Source organism: Neopelma chrysocephalum, unplaced genomic scaffold (genome assembly GCF_003984885.1).
Source record: "Neopelma chrysocephalum unplaced genomic scaffold, ASM398488v2 Primary Assembly neopelma1_184904, whole genome shotgun sequence".
NCBI lineage: Eukaryota > Metazoa > Chordata > Aves > Passeriformes > Pipridae > Neopelma > Neopelma chrysocephalum.
In genome coordinates, this window is record NW_020938587.1 from 1928 (window position 1) to 27584 (window position 25657).

The 25657-nt window shown below is 60.3% G+C and overlaps 1 protein-coding gene across 1 annotated transcript; it reads left to right on the forward strand.

Annotated features, from left to right (window-relative positions):
- Positions 1–6559: 6559 nt before the first annotated feature.
- Positions 6560–23839, forward strand: LOC113962746 (leucine zipper putative tumor suppressor 1-like). Its single transcript, XM_027673491.1, has 4 exons — positions 6560–6629; positions 19153–19551; positions 20029–20862; positions 21501–23839. The coding sequence occupies exons 2-4, from the start codon at positions 19207–19209 to the stop codon at positions 22164–22166; spliced, it is 1845 nt and encodes a 614-aa protein (XP_027529292.1). The 5' UTR covers positions 6560–6629; positions 19153–19206; the 3' UTR covers positions 22167–23839.
- Positions 23840–25657: the final 1818 nt, after the last annotated feature.

Sequence of the window (25657 nt, forward strand, 5' to 3'; positions counted from 1 at the left end):
GGTGATGGTTTATGACAAAGGACCTGCTCCTTTATGGGGTTTGGGTGATGGTTTATGACACACGGGGCTGAACTGCAGAGCACATTCGGGTTTTATGGGAGCCCCCAACAGCCCGGGAAGGAGCAGCTGGGAAGAAATGATGCTGGGAGAATCCAAACCCAGGGGTCCTGTCCCTGTTTCTCTGCTGCAGTCATCCCACAGCGGGGGCTGAAGGGGCTCCTGGCAGCAGCAGCACCATTTTCTCATGACCTTTTAGGGTTTTTTGGTTTTTTTTATTTTGCTCCCACCCCACCCCAGCCCCAATCCCTGGGAGAGCAGAACAGGAGGCACTTCCCTGTCTTTATTTTTTGGGGGGAGGGGGGATATTCCCCAGGCCATGGCTCTCAGGAGGCTGGGGACCCCCTGAGCCACTCAGGGGGGTGCTGGTGGTGTCAGCCCAGCTGCCACAGTCCCCACTGGGCTGCAAATCCCCCCTTTTATTGTGGTAATTGCCAGCGCTGAAAATCAAATTACTGCGGGCAGAGATAAGGCCCAGGCCCAGCCCCACACTGGGGACAGAGGGATTTGGGGAGAGGGGGGATTTGGGGAGAGGGGGCTCTTTATCACAGGGATGCAGAGGAGACAGGGATGGGAAAAGCAAGGAGAACAGTTGGGGAGGGATTTGGGGGATTTTTCGCAGCCTGATTTGCTGGTGGGGAGAACAAAGAGGGTCTGACCAGTGCAGGGGAATAACCAGATTTATTCTTGCCTTTGCAGGATGCCCAATATCCAAAGGGAAGACGGGAGACTCCCAGGTCTGCACTGTCCCAGTGCCGAGTGTGATGCTGCAGCCCCTCCTGGCTCAGCCTGTTCCCCACTTCCAGCAGCCCCAGGAGCTGCTGCCCTTTGCTCCCTCTCCTGGGAGTTCCTGGGCTTTGCCTGATCCCCTCCAATCCTCAGGGACCCACGGAAAGGGAGGTGGGAGGATGGAGGAGTCTCCATGGGATCCATCCCCTTTCCAAGCCCTCGGCGCAGCAGCTTTTCCCAAAAGCACCAACTTCTCCCAACAGCACCAACTTCTCCCAACAGCACCCAGGGGAGCATCTTGGCTGGATCAGAGGGAACCTTTGCCCTGGGAGGGAGCAGAGGGAGCCCCAGGAGCTTTGCCCTGCAGGGTGATGGAACCACATCTCCCCCCTCAGAGCTCCGGGATGAATTATTTACACCCCTCCAGCGCAGCAGCTCCGCTGAATTATTTAGGAGGATTTGGATCCGTGGGCCAATGGAGCAGAAACAAACTGAGCTGAGCAGCACATGGAGCAGTGCCAGGAGGACGCCAGGCCCCCTTCCCTCTCCTTTTTTTCCCCCTGGGAAGCAGCCCGTGCCACGCTGGGGGTGAGTCCTGGGAGCCAGGCGGGCACAAACTGCTTTTTCCAGCAGAGTATTTATTTTTTTTGCTGCCCAACTGGTTGCTGGCGTGTGCAGGGCTGGGAGACGAGCATTGCATAACTGGTGAGTAATGCTGAGGAGGAGGGGAGGGGAGGAGAGGGAGGGAAAGGCTGCGGGAGGGAAAACTTCTGCTCCCGAGCTCCTGGATTCGGACGGCGCAGGGGTCGGGATGTTCCAGCTGGGCTGAGATTCCTGCTCCTGACCCCAGGATGGGATCCCAGCTCACCCTCCCACCTCCAGCCGCCGAGGTGCTACCCATCAGCTCCCTCCAGGAAGCAGGAGCAGGGTTTGGAGCACAGAAGATAAAATATTGAGGGTCTGTGGGCGTGTTGCCTTTTGTCTGGAATGCCCCCAGGAGCCACATTTTCCAGCTTCTCTTCCCAGCCTCGAGGACCAGAAACTGTGTTTGCTCTCAGCATTCAGGGAATGAAATGACACCGGGATGGGGCTTCAGAAGAATTCCTGGCTGTGTGAGACCTGGACTGGGCAAGGAAGGCTCTGTGGGATGATGGGGTGTCCAGCCCACTGATCAACACCAGAACCACAGGAAACTCATCCCTGCTCCAGCTCCACGGGCTCAGGAAGATGCTTTGGTTAACTCTGGACCAAACCTGGGGCTCTGGGGACGTGGTTTGGGGTTGTCCCTGTTTTGGCATCAATCAAAGGAAGAGGCCCAAGAGCTCATGAGGAGCTGAGACGTGCTCTTATCATCAGTTTTAATGGGAAAGGAACACACAAATCCCACAAGTGGAAGAGGAAATATCAATCTGCCTTTATAAGCTGGGCTGGGATATGATTTTCTCATGACCTTTTTGAGTTTTTTGGGGTTTTTTTTTTGCTGCCAAACTGGCTGGGATCGAAACCAAACCCGCTGGTTGCTTCTCAAGGCCCCAGGAAAGGGAGCTGGGAGCAAAGTCTGGCCTTGAACTCGCCAAGTGACACTCTGCTGCTGAGCTGGTAATGCCACATGGAGTTTACTTTTCAAGCTGTGGCTTCCCCATCCCTGGGAAGTGTCCAAGGCTGGGTTGGACAGGGTTCTGAGCAACCTGGGAGAGTGGAAGGTGGAATGAGATGATCTTTAAGGTCCCTTCTGACCCAAACCATTCTCTGGCTGTTGTATTTTGGATTTTACCCTACACAGTGTGCAGGGAGCACAGAGGAGCTGGCAAGGGTCGTGTCGAGGCCACATCCCTTCTCCTGGCCCTTAAACCCTGTCAGGGAGGAGGACACAGTTGGAGAGGATTATCTGAGTGGATTCTCCCCTCGGCCTCGACCAAAACAAGAATTAAGCCCCAGCCCTGGCTGGGACTGGCTTTGTGCAGCACAATGGGGACAATCTCAGGGATATCAGCTGGTGGCTTGGCCCCAGCGGGGCTGAGCCGGGTCATTAATATGCATCAAAGCCCATATGACACACAAACAGCCCCCAGCAGCACCAGCCAGGATCCTCCTGGGCCACACACACACAGGAGCTCCTCTCTCGCTGTCTCCCAGCTCAGGGAATCATGGAATGCTTTGGGTCAGAAGGGACCTCAGAGCCCATCCAGTCGCACCCCGTGGGCAGGGACACCTTCCACTAGCCCAGGTTGCTCCAAGCCCTGTCCAGCCTGGCCTTGGACACTCCCAGGGACGGGGCAGGCTGTTCCAGGGCCCTGCCAGTGCTTGTGGCTGCTCTGAACCCTGCAATCCCCCCGGGGAGCACACGAGGCCCTGCGGCTCCAACACGGCTGTGCCCGGGCAGGTTCCCGTCCTGGATTCCTTTGGAATCCACCTGCCCAGCAGAAAGGGTCCAACACCAAACACTCCTCCTGCTCCTCTGTATTCCAGCTCCAGATCCCCAGGCAACCCCCTTCGTGGCTTCATTTCCTCCTCCCAGCCTTGCCTCGCTCTTCCAATATCTCTTCATGGCTCTGTAGGGGAAAAAGTCATTAAATACACCTACTTCTTGCTTTTATCACTGATCTTATTATCTTGTAATTCCCCTCCCAGAGCAGTAAATTAGTGTGAACTAACTTCTATCCAATTTCAATGGATTTGTAAATAATCTGGTAGTAGTAAAAAAAAGAAAAAAAAATCCCGTTTTTGTCATTTCTGCTTATTCTTTATCCTAAAATATAAGGGAGAAGGGGCTTTTTTTTTTCAATCTATCCATGCAAATCCACTTAGGGCTGTGTCCAGAATGACTATGCTCAGTGATTAAGGAAGACTGAAGTGGAAGGGATGAGGGACTGAGTCACTGCCCCACTACCTGTGCCCGTGCCCAGCAGCAGCCCGAGGTGCCAGACGTGGTGAGTGAGGTGGGTGAAGGTTCCTCTGCCCAAACCTCCTCCGGGGGAAACGAGTCACTGGTGCTTCAGCCCCTGTTTGCAGCCAAAGTGCAAAAAAAAAGTGGATTGTTGTAAATTGGGGTGGTTTTTTTCAGTTGGATTTTGCTGGAGGGATTTTGAATCCCTGCTGGTGAAGGTGGGAGACAGGGCAGTGTTTGCAGGGGCAGCCCAGCCCCCAGCTCTGGGGGGATTCAAGCTGGAAGCACCACCAGGATTCAGGTGAGGATCTGCCTGAGCACCCCAGGATACACACAACAACCAGATCTCCACCAGGGTTCTTTGCTGTTCCTCTCCGGGGCTCCCTTGCCCTGGGAAAGCTTCCAGGTGACTGGGGAGGGTGAGGCAACACCCCCTCGCCAGACTCGTTTGCAGACGGGGCGAGTTGTGACACGAACACCGGGATGGAGGAGCCGGGGAGGACGAGTTTCAACCCGGGCACGAGGACAGGGGGGTGGGAATATCCCCCCCTTCAGCCTGGCAGGGACAGCCAAGGGACACAGCAGGGCCCCCCCTGCCACCCTGTGCCCCCCTCGCCACCCTGTGCCCCCCTGTGATGGTTGAACTCCTGAGCTCCCGGCTGCAAACTCTGCCCCAAAGTCAAGAGGATTCCTGAAAAGCTGCAGATCCAACCTCTGGCCCATCTGGTACAAATAAAACTCCTTGGCTTGGCCGCCTTGTTTTGTTACAACTCAGCCATAGAAACACGAGGCTCCTGCGAGGCCCAAAATGAATCATAATTTCTGTGGGGTTTTTTTGTGCCTTTTCCCCTTGAGTGGAATCCTGCTCAACCATTCCTCCGTGCTCACGTGAATGTGCTTTCTCCTTCTCCTCCTCCTCCTTCTCCCTCTCCCTCTCTCTTTCTTTCTCCTTCTCCTTCTCCCTCTCTCTTTCTCTTTCCCTCTCTCTCTCCTCCTCCTCCTCCCTCCCCATCTCCTCCCTCTCCTCTTTCTCCTTCTCCCTTTCTCTCTCCCTCTCTCCTTCCTCTCCTTCCCTTCAATTTTTCAGCTCCCAAAATAGCAAATTCCAGCTGACTTGCTTTCAAGGCAACGAGGCACCCGCGGGATTGTGGGAGCGCTGCTCAAATCAGCAAGAGAAACCAACGAAGCTGCCAGGAAACAATATTAAAAAAAGCAGGGGGGGTGGATCCCGTCTGCCGAGCGCCAGCTCCATAAATCAAAGCCCTCGCGGTTCGTGCCGAGCTCAAGCCTCGCTGCTCCCGGGGCTCCACCCCGGCAGAGCCGTCCCTGCTCCGTGTCAAACGCCCCGGCACCGGGAGCCGAGGGCTGGCATTCGGGTTGTGCCTCCTGCCCGTCCTTGGGGGGGCCAGCCGGGCTCCCAAAGCAAATCCCAGGCTGCTCCCCTCGAGCCGTGCCCCAAAGGCTGGCGACCACCACCCTGACCCCGTGGGGGCCCATCAGCTGAACATCAGAGACTGGTTTAGTGACGGTCCTCCCGTTCCTGGGGGTCCTGCTGGACCCCCGCGTTGCCGCAGGGGGTTTGCGTGTGCTCCCAGGATGATTTTGGGGAGGGAGCGGCTGCCACGCTCCTGCCAGACACGGGCTGCGCTGTGCCAGCTCCTGCTGGGGCTCCCATCCTTCCCGGCCCCGCTCCTTCCTGGCAGGAGCAGGCTCGGGGCTCAGGGGAGCTGCTGCCGGAGCGGGGGGGATCCCCCCTGGCCGCAAACCTGAGCGGGGGGATCCCCCCTGGCCGCATACCTGAGCGGGACACAGCCCCGCACACCTGAGCGGGACGCAGCGGGGCAAGTCCAGATGTGCTTCCAGCTGCCCACGGATTCCTGAGCGCTGCGTCAGCGCCCGGGGCGAGCTCGGCACAACCCGCCTCCTGCAGGGAGAGATTAGCGACCAGGTGAGGCGGAGGGAGGCGAACAGACCTCCCCCAGGGGCAGATGTGCGGGGAGGGAAGGGATGTGGGAACGCGGCCGCACCGCCAGCCTGGTTCCGGGGAGCACCGAGGGATGCACCGGGCGCTGCTCCGTGCTTGGGAAAGTCGCGGCGTGTGGGGAAACCTGCTCGGGTTCCTCCTGATGCTGGAAAAATCACTCGTGCACGAGCAGGATGGGCCTTACCTGTGGACAGGCACAAAGTGCTTGGGCTACAAGAAGAGGGACCAGCCCGTGCCCTGCAGGGAGGGGATTCAGTAGGGATGTCCAGGGGTTTCCCTCGAGCATCCCTCGCACTGATCGGCACTCAGTGAGGCCTGGAGGGCTCAGGAGGCCGATCCGCCCCCCCCCCCGGTCTGCAATTCCCACAGCAATTCCCAACCCCACCGACTCCCTTCCCCGTGGTCAGAGGCCTTGGGAACGTGTCCTTATTTTTGCCGTGAGGACTAGTTGTGGCATGCGCCGGTCACACCCCGCTGCTCATCCCCAACTGGGCATATTGGAGGCTCGGTTTCAAGTCCTCGCTCCGAATCAGGCAAAACAGGAACTTCAGCCCGGACCTTTCCCGGCCGGGCGGGCTCCCGGTGCCGGCTGCTTCCCCCTGGGCTCTCGGCTCTATTCCCCAAGAGCTTCCCAAAGCGCCAGACTCAATCCCAGTGCCGGGATAGTCCCAAATCCACCCGTATTCCCCCTTCTCCATCACCTCTCCCCTCTCTCCCTCAGCGTTTGCCCGCAGAGCGAGCGGCCAAACCCCCCCCTTTCCACCCCGCGGGACCGAGCGGGGCAGAGGCGGGGCTGGGGGCGGCCGGGGGCCGGCACACAAAGGCGGGGGCTGCGCCGGGGCGGTCCCGGGGCTCGGGGCTCCATCCCAGGCTCCTCCTCCGCCGCCGCCGAGCCGGGGATGCTGCGGCCGGGCCGGCACCGGGAGCCCCGCGCAGCCCCGCGCCGCGCCCGGGACACGGCGGCCACCCGAGGTGGGCACGGGGGACACGCGGGGGACACCGGGGGAGGGGGGGCCGTGCCCGGGAGCTCCGGGCAGGGGGACAAAGTCGGGGGAGGAGGCGGCGGCGAAGCGCTGCGGGACGTGCGGGGGAGCTCCGGGAAGAGGGATGGGGGTCCGGGAGGACCGGGGGGGACCGGGAGGGGCTGAACTGAGCGGGGGGGGACTCCTCGCACCGCCATCGGGGTGAACCCCCCACCCCGGGTGTCCCGCACCGCCCCTCTGCCGGGGACGGGGCGCGGGGCTCGGGCACGAAGGGTCGGGGGGGCGGCTGGACTCGCCCCCATCACCGGCTCTCGCATCCCCCCCCTGCCCGGCCGGAGCCGCCCGCGGCTCCCCCGGGGCTCGGCTCTGGCTTTTCGCTTTCCCTCTGAAGTCTGGAAAACTTCTTTTTCGCACGGCAGCGAGAAAATTCTGCGTGTTCAGCACCTCGGTGGTGAGGGCTGCCTCGGGTTACAGCGTCCCCAAACTCCCCGGGAAGGGAAAGGAAAGGAGCGGATGCCTTTGGTTTGCTGTCATCAGCACGGAGCCATCCCGGCGGAGGGGCTGCGTGCCCGTGCAGGGATTATTTGCCGCGGGAGCCCGCGGGCGTGCGGGCAGCGCGGGGCGAAGGGAGGGGATAAGGCAGCGCAGGGGATGTGCCCGGCGTGGGCATCATCGGGCACCTCCGTGGGAAATGCCAGTTGCGCCTGGATGCGGCATCATCCAGGCACAGACAGGGATGGCTGGAGGGGGCTCAGCCTTCTCTGGGGTGCGCAGCGCTGGCTCTGGCGATGTCCCCTCGCCGTGCAGGGGCTGCGCCCTGGTTTCGCAGGCAGGTGAAGGCGTGGGCGGGGGTCGGTGCCGCGCAGAGCCCGCACAGCTCCCGGGGGTGCCCGCGCGGCTCCGGGAAAGCCGGGGATTAATCTCGCCCTTAAAAGCAGCGCTGGAGAGCTGCCACGGCTGTGGCAGGAGGCAGCTCCGGGCTGTCACTGCTCACCCCGCTGACAGTCTGCCTTCAGCGCCAGAGCTGCACACCCCAGAGAATCCAGCGGGGACCAAGCGCGGGGACGGGTCCCGGGCTCGGCTCACGGCGCTCCTGCCCTTGCTCAGCCGGCTGAGGAGTGTCCGCCCTGCTGTCTGTCTGTCCAAACAGGCCAGACACCTGTCTGGGCTCTGCAGAGACCACCACGCTTTTTCTCGTGCTTCAGGGGGCTGTGGCCACAGCACAGGTCCCCAGGGGTGTGGCAGGAGGGTCCCAAACAAGTGGGACAGCTCCCATCCAGGTATGCCCACACACCCCCTGCCTGGTACCACCCCGTCCCTGCTGCACATCCCTTTCCCCCCGGGCAGTTTGCATTTACCTTCCCCTGTCCCGTCCTGCCACCACCCCCCTGGCCCCCGTGTCAGCTCCTTCCAGCAGTGCCAAGCCCTCCCTGGGCACCTCCTGCCCCGGCAGAGCAGCGCTGAGGGGGTTTCTCTCTCTCTGGTTCACAAGTGGGGCCTGTGACCTCCTTCCACGCGTGCCTCGCTGTGCTCGGAGGGACCAGCCCCTGACCCATTTTCCCGGGCAGGCCTGCGTTTCCATGGCTGTCCAAATTCCCTCCCCAGAGCCTGTTTTCCTCACTGGAGGCTGCGGCAAGTGGAATATGAGCCGGGGGAAGAAACTCCTCGTGAGCCTCCATTATCTCCCATCGCTCCAGACACTGATTAACCTCCCTTTGAAATCCCTGCCAGGGCAGAGCCCGTCCGGCCGCTCCTCGCCTGGTCCCAGCCTCCCACGCCAGCCTGGCTGTGCCCTGTCACACACCATCACACAGCACCCCCTTCGTGTGCCCAGCTCACCCCTACACCCCCTGCCAGGCTTCTCCGGGGGGCTGCAGAGCCCCTGCCCTCGCAATTAATCACCGGGGCCATTAATCGGCGGGACAAAGGGCTGGAAGCGCAAAACCCTCGGCGCGATCAGCCCTGGGGGGGCAAATTCGTGGCAGCTGCCGAAGCGCCCTCGGGGATGCGAGCGCCGGCTCCGGGGATGCTCCGGGCTCCCTCGGAGCCCCCCCGGCCGTGTCCGTGGCCCTCCCGCTGCCCTCGGCACCGCAAGGCTGCTAAATCGGGCTCGAGCCGCTCCCTCCCACCCGCCCCTTAGTCACTCTTCCCTGGCAGGCGGCGCTGGCAGCGGGTGGGAGGCGAAGGGATGCGAGACTCGGGCAAGGAAAAAACGAGAGCTCCGGGAAAGCCAAGCTCCTCTGCGAGCCACCGAGGCGGGCACAGGGATTTCCAGGGCAGGATTCCCGTGCCCAGGGTGTGCAGGGAAGACACTCCCCTCTCCAGGGTTTAGGCAGAAGGAGGGGGGGATGTCTGTGCTGGGCGCGGAGCAGGGATGGGGATGCTGCCCCAGCGAGCTGCTGCTCCCCTATCCCGCGCCTCCCTCGCTCTGCCGGTGTGTCCTCAGCCCTAAATCACTGTTTTCCCCCTCTCTGGGAGCCTCTGTTTTGCGGTGGGCAGGTCCAGTCATGCTCAGCGCAGGCTCAGGTGAGGCATGTGCAGCACGCAGGGGGTGGGCAGAGAGGCCACTCTGGGCGCAACAGGCAGCAAAACCCCGGATCGCCGACCTGCTCTTCCTTGAGACCACTGAAAACCAGCTCTGGCAGCGAGAGCTGAGCTCCAGGGTCCCTCCCGGGGACACTCAGTCACCCACGGACGGAGCTCAGTGCCTGTGGTACAAGGTGCTGCGTGGACAGGTGTGAAAACATAGTAGCACCGCGGCTATTCCGGGAAACTGCTGCTAAAACTGGTGCTAAAACTGGTGCTAGAACTGCTCCTAAAGCAGCCCAGGCTGGCAGAGGCAGGACCATGGCCCAGCACGGCTCCATAATGCAGCCATGAGTGCCATCCTTACCCTGCATCCTGAGCTGTGGGACTTTAATCCTCCAGCACTTCACCCTGACAGGAAACTTGGAGGCTTTTTTCCCCTCTAAGCCCTGACTTGCGTGCTTTTAAGTATTTCTTTCTCTTGGGAGGTCTTAAAATCCACCCCCCTGCCTCGTTTCCTTGGTGTTCCATGTTTGCCAGCTGCCCCTGGGTTTGCTGCTGTGGTTTTTTTCCCAGGAGATGTGAAGGTGGAAGGGGCAGGATGCAGAGAGGAGGGACAAGGGCAGGGAGGGCAGCAGTGAAGGTGCAAGGCAGGACCTCAGGGGACGGTTTCCATCGGGGATTAGTTAAAAATAGCCGGGAATGCACAAAGATCTGGCTCGCAGAGACTCTCCTGCACGGGAGTTGTTTGGAGAGGAGCCCCACCAGGAGCAGGAAGGCTCAGCTGGGTGAACAGTTCCCAAATCCTTCGTGGGAAGTGCTGAGTGTGCTCAGACGTGGCCACTGCCTGGGTTTGGGGAGGCAAATCCAGGGGCAGGGGCCGCACAAGCTGTGCTGGGGCTCCTGCAGAGCAAACACCAGCCCCTCGCTGGCTCCTCTCAGCAGCATTCCCAGCCTGTCCTTCCTCTTCCTCGCAGCCAGGAGTTTTCTCCCTGGGCTCAAAGATCTCCCTTTATCTCCCCGTGGCAGCGCAAGGCCTGTGAGGAAGCTGGCTCCCTCCAGCAGAGGGTAGCAATGCCTGTGCACGCTCCCAGATAAGAGGATTTTTAATGATTTACAGAAGAGCCTCATCCCCTGAGCCTCTGACTTGTGGAGGATGGAGCATCCCTCCCCACTGGGCACTGGCAGGGCTCAGCTCTGAGAGCTGCAGAGGAGCTTTCTGCCCTCTCCCTGGAAAAGCAAAAGCCTCCCAAACGTCCCTCCAGCGATCCCAGGAGCTGTTGCCATCGCTGTTCTCTCAGTTATTCCACGTTTCCTAGAGGCAGAGCCGTGGATTTGGCCACTTGCCTAAGCAAAGATAACCCTGTCAGAGGTTCTAGCTCAGGATGCCAGTTGGAAAGAGCATTTAGATATTTAATTGCCCTTTTTTTTTTTCAGCCAGGACTGTCTCCACAGACCTGCTCCTCCGAAACCCGAGTGCCTGTGTTTAGCTTTTTTAAACAATTTAGTGATGTTTCTCTAAGCCAGTTAGGGATGATCTCCTTTAAAGGTTAATTGAATATTCCTTGCAACTTTGATGTACATTTCTCTGTTGAGAGAATTGCTCTATTTGGCAGCCAGGCATTAAAGGGGTGGTTTTCACCAACGGGCCAAGTCTGAAAAATAGAGGAGGAGGAAAATAGGAAGCGAGAACTGAATTTGCCTTGTTGGTTTTGGGTTTTTTTCCCCCTTCTGCTGCTGCTGCATTGAAGCAGAGCAGGGATAGGGAGGTAACAGCCTGGGAAGCAAGAGAGGGAGCTGAAGGGTGAGGGGACAGCAGCAGCAGATGCTTTTGCAGCAAGGACTGAGGTTGCAGAAGTTGCCTTTTCTCAGCCTCCACCTCACTGAGCATCAGGCAGGGGGTGAAAATACTCAAATTTAGACAAATCCACAGTGTAACTGGTACCACAAACAGGGAAGGGCAGCACAGAAATAATCACAGCTCAGGTTTGGAGCTCAGCTCTGTGAAGTCAAGCCTAGATTTGACACAGAGGTTAGTGTGCTGGAAGATCCTCAGCTCCTACCCCAGAGAAGTTCTTCCTCTGATATTCCCAGTTTTCCTAAGGGTAAGGACAGAGACTGAGGGGTTTCAGCTGCTGCCAGGGCCAGTTATTTCCCCTCCTGTTTCTTAGACAGCCTCCAGCCTGTGATTTCAGGAATATGCCCCAGCCCAGCCCCTGGCTGCTCACGTCCTCACCTCCCTGGCCATCCCCAGAGCCAGGGAGAGCAGGGCTGGGCACCCTGGCAGGGCTCCTGGTGCCCCTGAACCCAGCAAGGCTGAGAGAAACCCGCTTTATGGTCCCCAGAGGCAGCAGGGAGGTACCAAAAGTGGCACCTGGGGGAGGTGAGGGAGCAGAGAGGGGACCCAGCTGGGCAGCCAGGGAAGGTGGGCTGGGCTGTGTGGCCACCAGGAGCATGGGGGGCAATGCCAGCCCTGCTCCTGGCTGCTTTTCAGCGGCCTGGGAGAGGGGGAGAGACAATAAAAAGCAGGAAGATTGCAAACAGAGCCCTGTCTCCATGGCAGCCTGCGGCACCGATGCTAAATTTTCCCTGAACGTGGAGAGGATGCTTTTCTCCCCTGCGTGTTCTTGGGGGGGTTTTGCAGCAGAAAAGGCCTTAGCCCAGGTGTTTCCTGGTGCCTGGGGAGGTTGGTGGCTTGTGGAAGGATCCCTTGGTGCTCCCATCTTGTCAGAACCTGGGAGAAACACTCTCTGCCCCTCGTTTCTCCCGTGATTAGAGGGACGGAGGAAGACACGTGCAGAGCCCGTGGAAGCAGCAGAGCTGGGAGGAGAAGTATTTAGGGCTCATCTCGAGTTACACCAAGTCCTGGCTATTTTTAGCCGTGCAGAACAAAGCCCTTCCATCAGCTGGACCCCGGGGGGAGGCACGGGGGGGGACACCAAACCCAACACCAAACCCGACAGCACCGGGCGCGGAGCTGGGGCTGCACGGGCGGCAATCACAGGGCCCGGGAGGGGATGCACAGAGAGCCTTTGAGCTGCCCAAAGCCCCCCCAAGCAGGCAGGGGTTTTTGGGTGCCCAGCCCTGGCAGATTGTGTGGTGCTGGGTGGGAGATGGATGCACCAGGAGGGGCCCGGCGGCTCCGGGTGGAAGCCGAGCTCAGCTGTCGCCCACCCCGGCACCACCTGCCAGCCCCAGACGGCTCCCAAAATAACCCAACCCGGCCCCCTGCACCTGCTGCCTCGCAGGGATGGGACCTGCTGGGAGGTGTTGCCTCTCCCCCCCCCAAAAAAACCCCTCCCCTGTCAGCAGAGGGGTCCTGTGGGTGCTGTGGCTGTTCCCCCATGGATCTGATGGTGGATCTGATGGTTCCCGGAGTGGGAGGGGAGTGAATTCACCAGTGAGGAGGTGGTGGCCGTTCCCTGGTGATGGTGTCACCACCCAGGTGTGCCCGGCCAGACCCCGAACCTGCAAAAAGACAAAAAAGCAGGGGGGGAGCGGCATTTGCGAGCTCCCAATTAGCAGGGCTTTAATTGCAGTATTAGTTGCTCATTAGTGGGAAAAGCCAGATGCTGGGAGGAATTAGCTAAGCTGAAAAGATCTCTCTCTCCACCCCAGGAATATTTAACTATGTCTCATACAAGTGTTCCCTTTGTCCCCGGAGCATGACTGATATGACTTGTGTGGGTGCCGTTGAATCACTGATGAGCTCCAGAATCCCTGTGACAGGAGGCTGCTGGCAGGGCTGGGAATGAAACTGGGGAGGTCTGGGTGGCACAGGTAGGGTTTGGCATGTGGTGGGTGAAGGTTGGGAGCTGGAGGGCCCTGGAGTTAATTTAACCTGAAACAGAGGGGGAAAGCACTTGGGCTCTGGGCTGAGCAGGGAACGCCACAGGTAGGACTGAGGGTGACCTGCAGAAATGTGGGGTGTCAGGAGAGTAAAGAAGAGCTGCAGACTGAGCCAAGGTGGATATAACAGGGAGGAGCAGGCTCCTGGGATATTCCCACTGTTCCCTGCTGCTGCTGTGCCAGCGATGCCCGTGGGAACAGCCCCTGTCCGAGGTCAGACAGGAGCAGCAGGGGAGGGGCTGGGGGAAGGTCTGAAGCCCAGCTCCTCACAGCGCTTGGGTTTCCTTGCCCCTGGAGCTGTTTAACCCAAACTGCAGCTCTCTGGGCAGAGCTGAGGCCTTTCAGCTCCAGAAATCCCTCCTTGCTCCGTGCACAGACACGCTGGGCCGGCTCAGGAAGTGATGCTCACCCTGGACAGCCTCCAGTGGGCTGGGCAGGGAGCAGCAGCTTCCCAAACAGCCTGGCAGTGACACCATTGCAGCTCTGAGCGCTGGCTGGGCGGGCAGGTGGGAGCAGGAGGGGCAGGGGATGTTGTGTCCCCCGTCACCACACTGCTGGGTGACATTCCGAGCCCGAGGATCAGTTCAGGGAATCACAGAACGCCCTGAGCTGGAAGGGACTCAAAAGAGTCAGAGTCCAGCTCCTGGCCCTGCACAGACACCCCAAACCCTCCTGGAGCTCTGGCAGGTTTGGGGGGCTGTGCCCAAACCCTGGGGAGCCTGTTCAGTGCCCAACCACCCTCTGGGGGAAGAACCTTTCCCAAATATCCAACTTGACCCTGCCCTTGCACAGCTCCAGGCAGTGACACCTCCCCAGCCCAGCCTTGACTTCCCCACGGGCTGTAACTCCCCACAGGCTTCCAGGGCAAGCACCGGCTTCTCCTGGGAATAAACAGCTGCTGGCTGGGGTTGTGACCTTTCAGCCACCAGCAACAACATCTGTCTCACTTCTACATCCCTCTCAGGCTGTGGGACAGAAGGAATAATAATCCACCCCTCTTCCAGCCCGAGTGTTTGCTCAGAACAGCTGCCCAGGCAGCAAACACGAGGTTCTGCAGAAACGCAGGTGTTGGGAGTCACAGGACTCTGCTGACACCAGTTTTCTGTGGGTTGAGCAATCGTCCCCCGGGCAGGGACAGGAGCCTCTCCCTGCTCGGCCATGTGGGGAGTGGTGGGAGCAGTAAGGAAGCAGGAACAGACCCTCAGAGCTCGCCCTGCCAACGTGATTCACTGTTAATTTGAGAAATTCCTCTCGTTCCAGGACTGGCTTCCCCAAACACAGCTCGGGCCAGTCGCCTCAGTCCCACCTACATCCTCTCAGGGATGATTTCACCCTGCTCTCCCAGCAAAGCCACTTGTTGGCACATCCCTGGGCAGGAGCGGGGCCTCTGGATGGAAGGGAAGTGCCCGCAGCTCCTCCAAGCCCTTCCCAAAGCTGACTCTGGGTTCAGCGCTGATTCCTGGCTTTTCCAGCAGGAGAAAGGATGACCCAGATGCCTTTGACCTGAGCCACCCTCCTGCAGGAACCGGGTGCAAGGAGGCAGCGCTCGGTGCTGCCGACGGGCTTCCAAACGGAGGCAAATTGCCTTTTTTTCGCTTTTTTTTCCCATTGAGCGGTTGCGCCTTCGCCTGCAGGGCCTGCAGCATGATGACCAGCTGCCAGGGCGCACTGGCAGGGCCTCGGCACGGTCCGCGCTGGCACGAAGCCCACCCGACCCCCTGCCAAAGGCAGCGAGCGGCTCCTCTAACAAGCGCTCCAGGCGGGGGGTGTGAATTCTCTCGGTGTTCATTGAAACAACATTAAGTGTGATGGACTCCCGGGCTATTAGAGTGGATGTAACGCGTAATTGAGGCCGGTTTATTCTTCCCGTCGAGTGTCCCCCCTCCGCCCGCTGGCGGATCGGGGCGGAACACATGGTGCGGGCTTTGTGCTCCATTCACCGCCCGCCTGCCATCAAACCGAGCCCGATGAATGTCAATGAAGGACAGGGGACAATGGGCCGCAGTGAATGGGAGCCTTGTCGTGGGGCCCCGAGCCACAATTGAGCACCACGGGCTGGCGCCTGCCCGGGCAGGCTCTGAATTGCCCCCCATTAGCGCGGGGAGGGGGGGGACGATTACGGGGAGGGGGCGAGGTCGGCGCTCTCCAAGCCCTTATTGCTGCCATTTCTTTGCAGACCGAAATGAGCAGGTTTTGGAGAGCCCGGCTCCAGCTGGGCACGGGGAGGGCGGGCAGGAGCTGGAGCGGGGACGGGCAGATGCTCGCACAGCCCGGGCTGGACTCAAAGCACCGGTCGGATGCTCCGCGAGGCACGTGCAGGGTTTTTCACCACAGAAATGCCCACATTTCCCCCCCAGGGCCGCATTCCTGGTGCCTCAAAGCCCCGAATCGCGGCGTGAAACGGGGGCACATCACCTGGCAGCGATCGAGGGAAAGAGGAAAGAGGCTGATCCCGGAGCCGGGCTCCTGGCAGCTGCTCCCTGTGTTATCTGTGCATCTCCCAACAAACACCCAAATGTGTGGGAGCATCTGCACAGAAAGGATGAATAATAATTCGAGAGGGGAAAAGGAGTGGGCGAGAGATTGCAGGGAAGAAGGAAGCTTTGGCGTGTTCCGAGGGGGGGGGAAGAACAGGATCAGCAGGGAGCGAAGTGACACCGCGAAGCTCGGGAGGAAACGAAGGCTCTTTTGCGAGGGGAAGGTGGAGGGAAAGCTGCTGCCTGCGAAAAACTCTGCAGGGGACAGGGAAAAGCCTCGAAGAAAGCGTGCTGGGAAGGAGATAAGATTAAATTCCTGCAGCCCATTGAGGAAGGAGGCGACGGGGAAGGAGCTGCTCTCCCACGTGCAGGGAAGGCATGACTGGGATGATGAGATGCCATTCATTTTTTCCTCCCTTCTTCCTGCACAGGCAGCAGTGGGAGCATCCACGTGCTCAGCCCCGATCCCGCGGGTTTAGCCCACACTGCCTGAGTGGTTGTTGGGGGGGTCTGTCCCCCCCAGGAGCACCGCGGGACCCCCCCACACCTCCCCACTTCACCTGGGGGGCGGGTGACCTGCAGAGCTCCCCTCCCAGCCTGACTGTTGTGTGGTTCTGGGATTCAGGGGTTTTGTTCACAGCCCCTGAAGGGCCGCGGAGCGCAGACACTGCTCGGGGGGTCCGGGTCGGTCCCCTCCCCACCGCGGCGCCGACAAAAGAGCCCGGAGGGGCTCGGGGCTCGTTTGCTGAGCGGGAGGGGAAGGCTCGTGTCTTTTCTGGCTTTCTGTCCGCGTTAATTGGTGACTGACGGGGCAAATCGCGGCTCAGGGTAATCACATTTAGCGCCGAGAGCCCGGTGGGGCTGGGGCTGAGCCGGGGGGGGCTGCAGCGTTTGGCTTTGGGGACAGAGCCAGGCTGGCACGGTGACATTGCCACCGCAGTGCCCGGGCTGGGGCACCCCCTGTTTTCATTCCCTGCGCTCTCAGTATCACTTACTTTTCATTTTTTACCCCCAACCTCGTTTTACACTTCGCAGCAAAGCCCGACCCGACCCGACCCTGCCCGTTGCCAGGCTTGCAAACCCCTTAAAAATACACCTTTGCATCCACACAGCCAAACATACGTGTGTGCACGTAATGGCTGGGTTTGGGGTGGCTCAGCAGACTCATCTGGCTCCCTGAAGAGCCACAAGGTCACTGGCTGTGATGCAGGGAAGATGCCAATGTGAGGCTGAACAAGGAGGGGGACAAGTCTGGTCCCCCTTTTGGAGGTCCCCCAAAAGCTGGAGTGGGAGCCTGTGCTGCCTCCAGAGCCTTCCCCTTCCTGCCGACGTTGCCCATGAATTCCAACTCCTCCACGGCTTTCAAAGTGTTCATTTTTAAGTGGGAAGGGGGAAGGAGAAGAAAAAGACGGGCCCAACCCTCTCAGGCGTGTGTGGGAGGGCTGGGATTGATTGAAACACCTCCTGCCAAGAGGCTGGAAAGTCCCAGCTCTCCCTCCCTGCATTTCTCCCTTCTCCTGCAGGCACCCAAAAACCCAAGGGCACATCTGTCTGGGGGGACAGAGAGCCTGGAATCCCTGGAGCAGCAGCTCCACACAGCCTGCAACCTCTGTTTTAAGGGATCAAACCTCCCTCCCACCACCTCTGCCATAGGTGCCTGAAAATACACCCGGGTGTAAAATACGTGCCCGGGTGTGTGTCAGCACACCAGGGCTGCTCCCTGGCACGGGTTGAGCCCTGCCCGGGGTTGCTGTCACCGCACTTGGCAGCTCTGCTGCCTCCTGTGCCAATGATCCCCTCCCCTGAGGCGATTCCTGCCCCTCCCCGCCCTCTCTGCCTCTTCCCCTGCACGAGTGAGGGAAGCCCAGAGTCATTTATCACCTCTGACACATCAGCATCCCGGCAGCAGCTCAGCCCTCGGTTCTTACTCCTCCTAATCCCCCCAAAATGGATTTAGGGATTAGAGCAGGATCCTCTGTCTCTCCAGGACTTTCCTTTGACACTTAGTCAGTCTGGGGCCTCGGGGCACAGAGAAAAGGGAGCAGCTGAAGCTGAGGGATGGGCACAAGGTGGTTCTGCCCTGTTTTTGGGATGCAGAGGGGCTGGCACTGCAGCAGGGGTAAGGCAGGACACATCCAAGAGTGGGAAACACGCAGGAGTGACTGCCTGGAGCTGGAGGATGAGGACGCCCTGGCAACACCCCCTCCACCACCCAACCCTGTGCCACTGCCAGGGGACACTGTGAACCCCCAGGATTCCTGTTTGGGTGATGGGAGCTGGGCCTGGGGTAGCTCTGGAGAAGAGCTGGATCACACAGTGCCGACACCGGGAGCTCTGAGCTGTTCCAAAGGAGCAGAAATGTCTCCTCTCTGCTCATCCTGTGCATACAGCATTTAACTCATTTGGATTCCGTGCTTTCCCCCTTTCTCCCCCTGATTACCTGGATGGAGGGTGGATCTCCATTAGAGCCCTGGCTCTGGGAGCCAAGAGCCACAAAGGCCACCAGGAGCTGGGGGTTTATTTTCTATATCTTTTATCCCCCCAGCAGAGAGAGCCAGCACAGAGCCCCCCATCCCTCTGACCCCTCCTCACAGCACTCAGCACACACACGAGGCCTCTCGTCCTCTGAAGTGTAATTAAGTGTAATTAAACCTCACAGCTTCCCTTTTCAGGCAGGTTAAGAGGGGCACTGAAAACTGGAGAATCAGGGGGCACAGGCTGGTGCAGGAGAGGGTTGTGACTGCGGCTGGTTGGCAGGAGATGGGATCCATCATGTGCAAAAAGCAGGAGCCCCAAGGGTGCTCATTGAAATTATGCCTCTTAGGCACCTAAAAATCACTACAAACCCCTTTTCCCCCTCTTGTCATTTTAGAGACTCCTGTAGAGAGCCCTCCTACTGTAACCTGCAGCTCCTGGCAAGCCCCCTGGGCACTGGGCAGGATGCCCCTGGCACTGGGCAGGATGCCCCTGGCCATTCAGGAATTGTGGCCTGGGGGACTCAGGCAACTCGTGGGAGGCTCCTGGAGCCATCCCCGGGCTTGGGGAAAAGCCTTGCTCTTCCCTGGGTGCCACCCTCCTTCCCACAGGGCTGGGAGTGGGGGGGATCAGCCTCAGCAAACATCCCTCTCCCTTCACACTCCCGAGGGGCAGCTGCTCCATTGGCACCCACTCCGGGCACACGGGGGGAGATGTGCACAGAGGTGCCCTTGGCACAAACCCTGTCAGCGCTGGCATGTGCCCAGCTGTGCCTGCCAGGTGTGCTTAGGGCAGAATTGTGGAATATCCTCAGCTGGAAGGGACCCACAAGGATCAGAGTCCAGTTCTGCACAAACACCCCAACAATCCCACCATGTGCTGAGAGCGTTGTCCAAACTCTCCTTGAGCTCTGGCGGGTTTGGGGGGGCTGTGACCAAACCCTGGGGAGCTTGTTCAGTGCCCAACCACCCTCTGGGGGAAGAACCTTTCCCTGAGATCCAGCCTGACCCTGCCCTGGCTCAGCTCCAGCCATTCCAGGGTCCTGTCCCTGCTCACAGGGAGCCGAGATCGGAGCTGCCCCTGCTGAGCTCTGCCCTGGGCGTCCCCTCTCTCCCAAACCCCACCTTGTAGCATCACCCCCCGCTCCCTTGGCTGCTCCTGACCCCGCTGTCCGTGTGTCCCCAGACCCGGCGCCGGCTTTGCTATGAGCTCAGGCGGGCCCTGCCCCCTGGGACCAGCATGGGCAGCGTGAGCAGCCTGATCTCCGGGCACAGCCTGCACAGCAAACACTGCCGCGCCTCCCACTACCGACTCCGAAAGTCCTCCCACCTCAAGAAGCTCAACCGCTACTCGGACGGGCTGCTCCGCTTCGGCTTCTCCCAGGACTCCGGCCACAAGTCCGGCTCCAAGAGCAGCAAGAATGAGGACTTCTTCTACATCAAGGTCAGCCAGAAGTCCCACGGCTCCCACCGGGACTACACCTCCCTGGCCGGAGGGGAGCTGGGCCAGGCGGGCGGCAGCGGCATCGACTTCGGGACGCCCACGCCGCAGAAGCTGCTGCCCTTCCCCAGCCAGCTGGAAGTGGTTAGTGGGGGGGAAACGGCGGCCCTGGGAGCGGGGGGTGCCCCATTGCACCCCATCCATCCTCGGAGGGGGTGCAGGTCCCAGGGCAGGGCTGTCCTGGTTGTGGTCTGTGAGATTGGAGAAGGTGGTTTGCGGTGGGAAGCGGGAGGAGAGGGGCAGCAGGGAGGTGCTGGGGGCACTGTGCCACCCTCTGCTTTGAGGGACTGGGCTCAGCAACACGATCCAAAATCGTGCCATGTGATCCAAGGCACACAGACCCTTTAATTCCCAAACACACCCTGAGGCACTTTCACCCATCGGCGTCTTCCCGAGCTTTTGGCCCTCGAGGGAGAGCGGAGCTGTCCCACCAGGGGGGTCTCATCCCTGGGGGCAGAGGGGGTGAGGGGGGGGACAGATGGCATTGTTTGGGTCTGTGCTGATGGTTTGGGTTTGTGCTGATGGTTTGGGTCTGTGCTGACGGGCTCTGCTCTCCCCCAGGGTGTGGACAAGCCTCCTGCCCGTCCCACCGCCTTCAAGCCGGTGCTGCCGCGCTCGGGGGCCATCCTGCACTCCTCCTCCCCCCCCGAGAGCGGGGGGCACCTCCCCCCACCCCTGCACCCCCCGGAGAAAGCCAAGGAGCAGGAGCTGAAGCCCGTGCTGTGCTCGGGGGGTCTGTCTGACTCGGGCAGGAACTCCATGTCCAGCCTCCCCACCCACAGCACCAGCAGCAGTTACCAGCTCGACCCCCTCGTCACCCCCATGGGCCCCATGAGCCGCTTCGGGGGCTCTGCCCACAACATCCTGCAGTGTGCCATCATCCAGGACAGCAACATGATGAGCCTCAAGGCCATGTCCTTCTCCGACGGGGGCAACAAGATCCTGAACCCCGGCAAAGCCCCTCACCACCACCACGGAGCTGCGGAGAAAAGCGCCTGCGTCCGCTCGCCCATCTCCACGGACGAGTCCACCATCCAGGAGCTGGAGCAGAAGCTGCTGGAGAGGGAGGGGGAGCTGCAGGAGCTTCAGTCGAGCTTCGAGGAGAAGGAGATCAGCTCCTGCCAGGCCTACGAGGAGAAGCAGCGGCGCTGCAAGGAGGAGCTGGAGGGCCTCAAGCAGAAGTGCAACAGCAAACTCAAGCAAACCTCGCAGAAGACGCAGCGCACGCAGCAGGTCCTGCACCTCCAGGTGTTCCAGCTGCAGCAGGAGAAGCAGCAGCTCCGGGAGGAGCTGGAGAAACTCATGAAGGAGCAAAACCTGCTGGAGACCAAGCTGAGGTCCTATGAGAAGGAGAAGACCAGCTTCGCCCCAGCGCTGGAGGAGACGCAGTGGGAGGTGAGTGGCACCAGGGGCACCAAACCCGGGGCTGGGGGTGCCCAGAGCAAAGTGTGACTGAGGAATGGGGCAGCTCCAGCAGCAGCAATAAATAGAGCCCTTCTCCACCTCTATTCCTGCCTCCCAGCAGCACCACGGGGGGTGCAGGGCTGTGGGATGTGGATGTTAAATCCAAGGAGTTCTGTGAGCTGTAATTGAGGCTCTCGCCGCCCCTCTTAACCCCTCAGCCCTTCCCATCATCCACGGGAACAGCCAGTGCATAAAAACACTCAGTCATTAAAACAACCTGGCATTTCCAGCCTCCAGCACAGGGTTTTCCAGCTGCCTGCCCCCAGAGGAGCAGTAAAGCTGCCTTCCCACGTGGAAATAGGAACTACTTGGACTCGCCTCGGGCATTTGTTAGAGAGCAGTAAAACCTTCCACTCTCTGCTTAAGCTTAATTTACTCACTCGTTGGGTATTGCTGAACAAAGAGCGTTAAACTGATGAAAATCCCGGCGTTTATTAATAATCGTTTTAAATATTAATTATAACTAATAATCATAATTAAATTCATTCTAAATCAAGATAAATAACTGCAGTTTGGGGTTTCCACATGCTGAGCTCCAGCTAACTCGGGCTCTCCATCCCTGCCCACAGGTGTGCCAGAAATCCGGGGAGATCTCCCTGCTGAAGCAGCAGCTGAAGGAGTCCCAGACGGAGCTCAACACCAAGACCACTGAGATCCTCGGCCTGAAGGCGCAGCTGAAGGAGGTGAGGGCGAAGATGGAAGGGCTGGAGATGAAGACCCAGGAGCTGGAGGTGTCCCTGCGCACCAAGGCCATGGAGCTGGAGGTGTGCGAGAACGAGCTGCAGCGCAAGAAGAACGAGTCGGAGCTGCTGCGGGAGAAGGTGAACCTGCTGGAGCAGGAGATCCTGGACCTGCGCACGGAGCTCGCCGTCCTCAGGGAGCAGCTGAGCGAGGCCCGGGAGGGCTCCAGGCCCTGTGCCGGGCTGGAGGAAGCCCAAGCCCTGCAGGGAGAGGTGGAGAGGCTGCGGGCGGAGCTGGAGGCCGAGCGGGACAACAACGAGCAGATGACCTCCGGCTTCCAGCACGAGCGGCAGACGTGGAAGGAGGAGAAGGAGAAGGTGATCCACTACCAGAAGCAGCTGCAGCAGAGCTACCTGCACATGTACAAGAGGAACCAGAACCTGGAGAAGATGCTGCAGCAGCTGGCGGCGGGGGAGGACGGCAAGGAGCCCATCGAGCTGGAGATCCCCGGCACCGACGTGCCCTACGAGGACATCATCGCCACCGAGATCTGAGCCTGCCCTGCCCTGCCCTCCCTGCAGCTCGGGGCAGGTGTCCCTCCCTTGGGGGGACACACTGCCCGTGCCTTGTACAGTCCAGCTGAGCCATGTATTTACCTGGGGGGCTCCCGGCCCCGCTCCCTGCCCGCCCCGGTGCTCCCCATTGCCTGTCGTGTTACAGAGGTGAACAAGCAACTCGTGCCAGTGGTGACGTGCCAGCAGCTCCCCCCGCCCCGGCAGTGCCCCTTCTGCCCCTGGGAGGACTGAGGAGCCGGCGATGGGGTGGTCAGGGAACAGGAACTCAGCAGATTTAACTCCCGTCCATGCACAGCGCCCGAGGGGTGCTCTGCTCCAGGCTCGGAGGGATCAGGGCACAGCTCCGGGGATTGGGGACACCAAAACTCCGGGGATCGGGGACACCACGGTCCTCCCCACCGCCTTTGAAGGGAATCAGCCACAGCACACGCCCAGCTCCCTGCAGGAAGCACCGACGCTGCTCTCACACCTCCTCACCCTTCTCCGTCAGTGCCAACCCCAGGGTGCTGTGGGACCACGGAGCCACCTCCTGCCACTGGCACAGCCACTGCTCCCACCCCCGGGCCGCTGCAGTGCCTCAGGAAGGACCCCCACCTGCACCCCATCACTGGGTTACAGCCAACACCCCCCGAAATCCCCGTTCACTCAAGGGCACAGCCCACCCTGCAGCCCCACTGCACCTCCCTGGGTGAGCCGTGGCCAGCCCAGCACTCCCTGCTCTGATGGACGAGGACTCGGCGTCCCCCTTTCCCAGCTGCCAGGCAGCAGCTGGATTTCAGAGCCAGGAGAAGTGTCCCAGCCACAGTCTGACCAAGGAATCGGGGTTGTGTTCACCCCACAGCCCCCCACACTCGCTGCGACCGTCCCCTCCGGGACCCCCCGGCTGCCTTATCTCCTGCTGTGTCCTTACACCCACGGGATCCCACCAAGAGGAGCTGGTTAAAAGAAACCCCCCAAAAAACACCCCCACTTTCACTTTATTTTCCACCCCAGCTCTTAAAAATTTCCTCCTGCCACCAGCAAGTGGATAATGAGGCTCCACTGAAGGTCACCAGAGGTGACTCCCGTGTCCCCTGTGGCTCAGCACGGCCAGGAGGGAGGGAACCAGCCTGGATCCAGATTCCCAGGGTGGAGATCTCCAGCCAGGCCTCGTCTGTGCCAGTGCAATGATGTTTTTTTTTACTGCAGGGTGTCTGTTCACCCACTGCCCCAGCCCAGGGGGGTTTTGGGGCAGGTCTTGCACAACCCCCTGAAGCCACAGATCGGGCCCAGGGCTCGAAGCTGTGCGGGAGCAGCAGAACCCAGCGCCCCTCACACCATCCCAGCCTGGAAAAGCGACACACAGAAACCAGTCTGTGCCTTCTGCACCTGGCCCCGAGCACCCCCAAGTGCATTGCCCCAGTTTATCCCGGCTGGGCGTCCACCCCCGACCCTCATCCACGGCCCCGCCGGAGAAAAGCCACCCTCAGATCCCCGTGGCTGGAAATCGGGGCCACGCCGGGTCCAGCCTTCCCCCAGCCCTGCCCGGGGATGCTCTGGAGCTGGGATGGCTCCAGCTTCGAGGCCAGAAGGGATTCAGTGCATCCCCCAAGCCATGGCCCCGAGTACCGGGGGCTCTGCACCCCCCTCTCCCACCCCAGAGCCAAACCCAGGGGAGCAGAGCCCTTCCCTGCCTTCCCCACGCCCTGCTCCTGCTCCCGCTGGCCTTGGTGGCACCGTCCCTGTCCCCCAGCCCCATGTCCCCCTCTCCCAGCCCCATGTCCCACTCTCCCAGCCCCATATCCCCCTCTCCCAGCCCCGTGTCCCCCTTCCCAGCCCCATGTCCCCTCTCCCAGCCCCCTGTCCCCCTTCCCAGCCCCGTGTCCCCCCTATCCCAGCTCCATGTCCCCCTTCCCAGCCCTGTATCCCCCCTCTCCCAGCCCCATATCCCCCCTCTCCCATCCCCATGTCCCCCTTCCCAGCCCTGTTTCCTCCCTCTCCCAGCCCCGTGTCCCCTCTCCCAGCCCCGTGTCCCCTCTCCCAGCCCCATGTCCCCCTTCCCAGCCCTGTGTTCCCCTCTCCCAGCCCCATGTCCCCTCTCCCAGCTCCATACCCCCTCTCCCAGCCCCTGCTCTATGATGTGATGGCCCAGAGGCCTCGACGTGCTGCCTTTGCACAACGCTGTGTGTGCCCCGTCCGCATTCCAGGTGTGTCATTCCAGGTGGGAGCCAACCCGGGGGGGGGGGCTCCTGCCCGGCCTCAGCCTGTACAGAGAATTATTTTTCTGCAGGTTTTTTCTTTTGTTTTGTTTTGTTTTTTTGTTCAGTTTTTTTTTTGATGTTATTTCTGGTGACTGATGTAAACTACTGGTAATTTTATGTTTTTATTTATAAATAAAAATTTTGTAAAACTTCTTTTTGGCCTCCTCCCCGCCCCCCCCACTTTTTCCCTGAGTGCTTGGCAGCGTTCCAGGGGTTTTCCATACCAAAAAAAGCAGGATGGTGCTTTGTTGTGCCCCCCCCCAAGCCACAAACCATCTATCACAGCCCCCCAAGGTCCCCTTTGGGGACGTCCCTCCACCTGGCCCTGTTGTCCCCAGGCCCTGTTATCTCTGCTCTGCAGCTGGGATAACCCAAGCATGGAAAAGCAAAGCGTGTCTCTGGCAGACACGGAGGGATTGGAGAGGGGGGATAATCCCCCCCCCCCCGGCCTTGCCCCCACCCTGCACCCTCCAGCTTCGCCCTCCTGCTCTGCAGGTCGGGCTGATTTTCACCCTGACCCCCCCTCCTCCCCCAGTCCCAGGGGTGCCCAACCCACCCCCCACGTCCTGAGGAGATCCAGAGAAAACAATTCCCAAAGGAAGAGGTGAAGTGTAACGGCCTGAACAAACCCCAAGGTCATATTTTGACTCTGGGACCTGTTTTCTTTCCTCCAAACCAACCCGGAGCCTCTTTGCACCACACGGATCTAAACAGTGTTGGGGGGGGGGTAAAGGGGGAGGCTGAGGAGCAAAAAACGGGGAAAACACTAAAATTGAGCCACCCACGAGCTGCTCTGTGCCCCCCAAAAGGGCACCTGGCACCCACTGAGCTTTCCAGGGAAACCTTGGCTGTGCTCCCACCGCCCCGGGCGGGAGAGAAGGTTATTTTTAGAGCCTTTGAAAAGCTGCTGAGGAGGAAGGAGACAGAAAACCACGTGGAAAGGCTCTGCCTGCTGAGAGGCACCTTGTGTGGAAGATCATCCCCGGCCATCCCCTGCCCTGGCTGGGGGTGCTCCCGGCCCGGCTGAGCCCTTCCAGGACTGGTCCATGTAATCCAGGTCAAGGCAGCAGGGAGGAGGAGACCCCCGAGCCGCCAGTTATCCCTGGAATAACTCCCAGGAGACATCCCTGCCCCGCAGAGCTCACAAACTGCAGGTGCTGCAGCAGAGCAGAGACTCGGCAGAGCTGAGCAGCGTCAGAAGGAGCAAGGGCAGCTCCAGGAGCAAGGGCA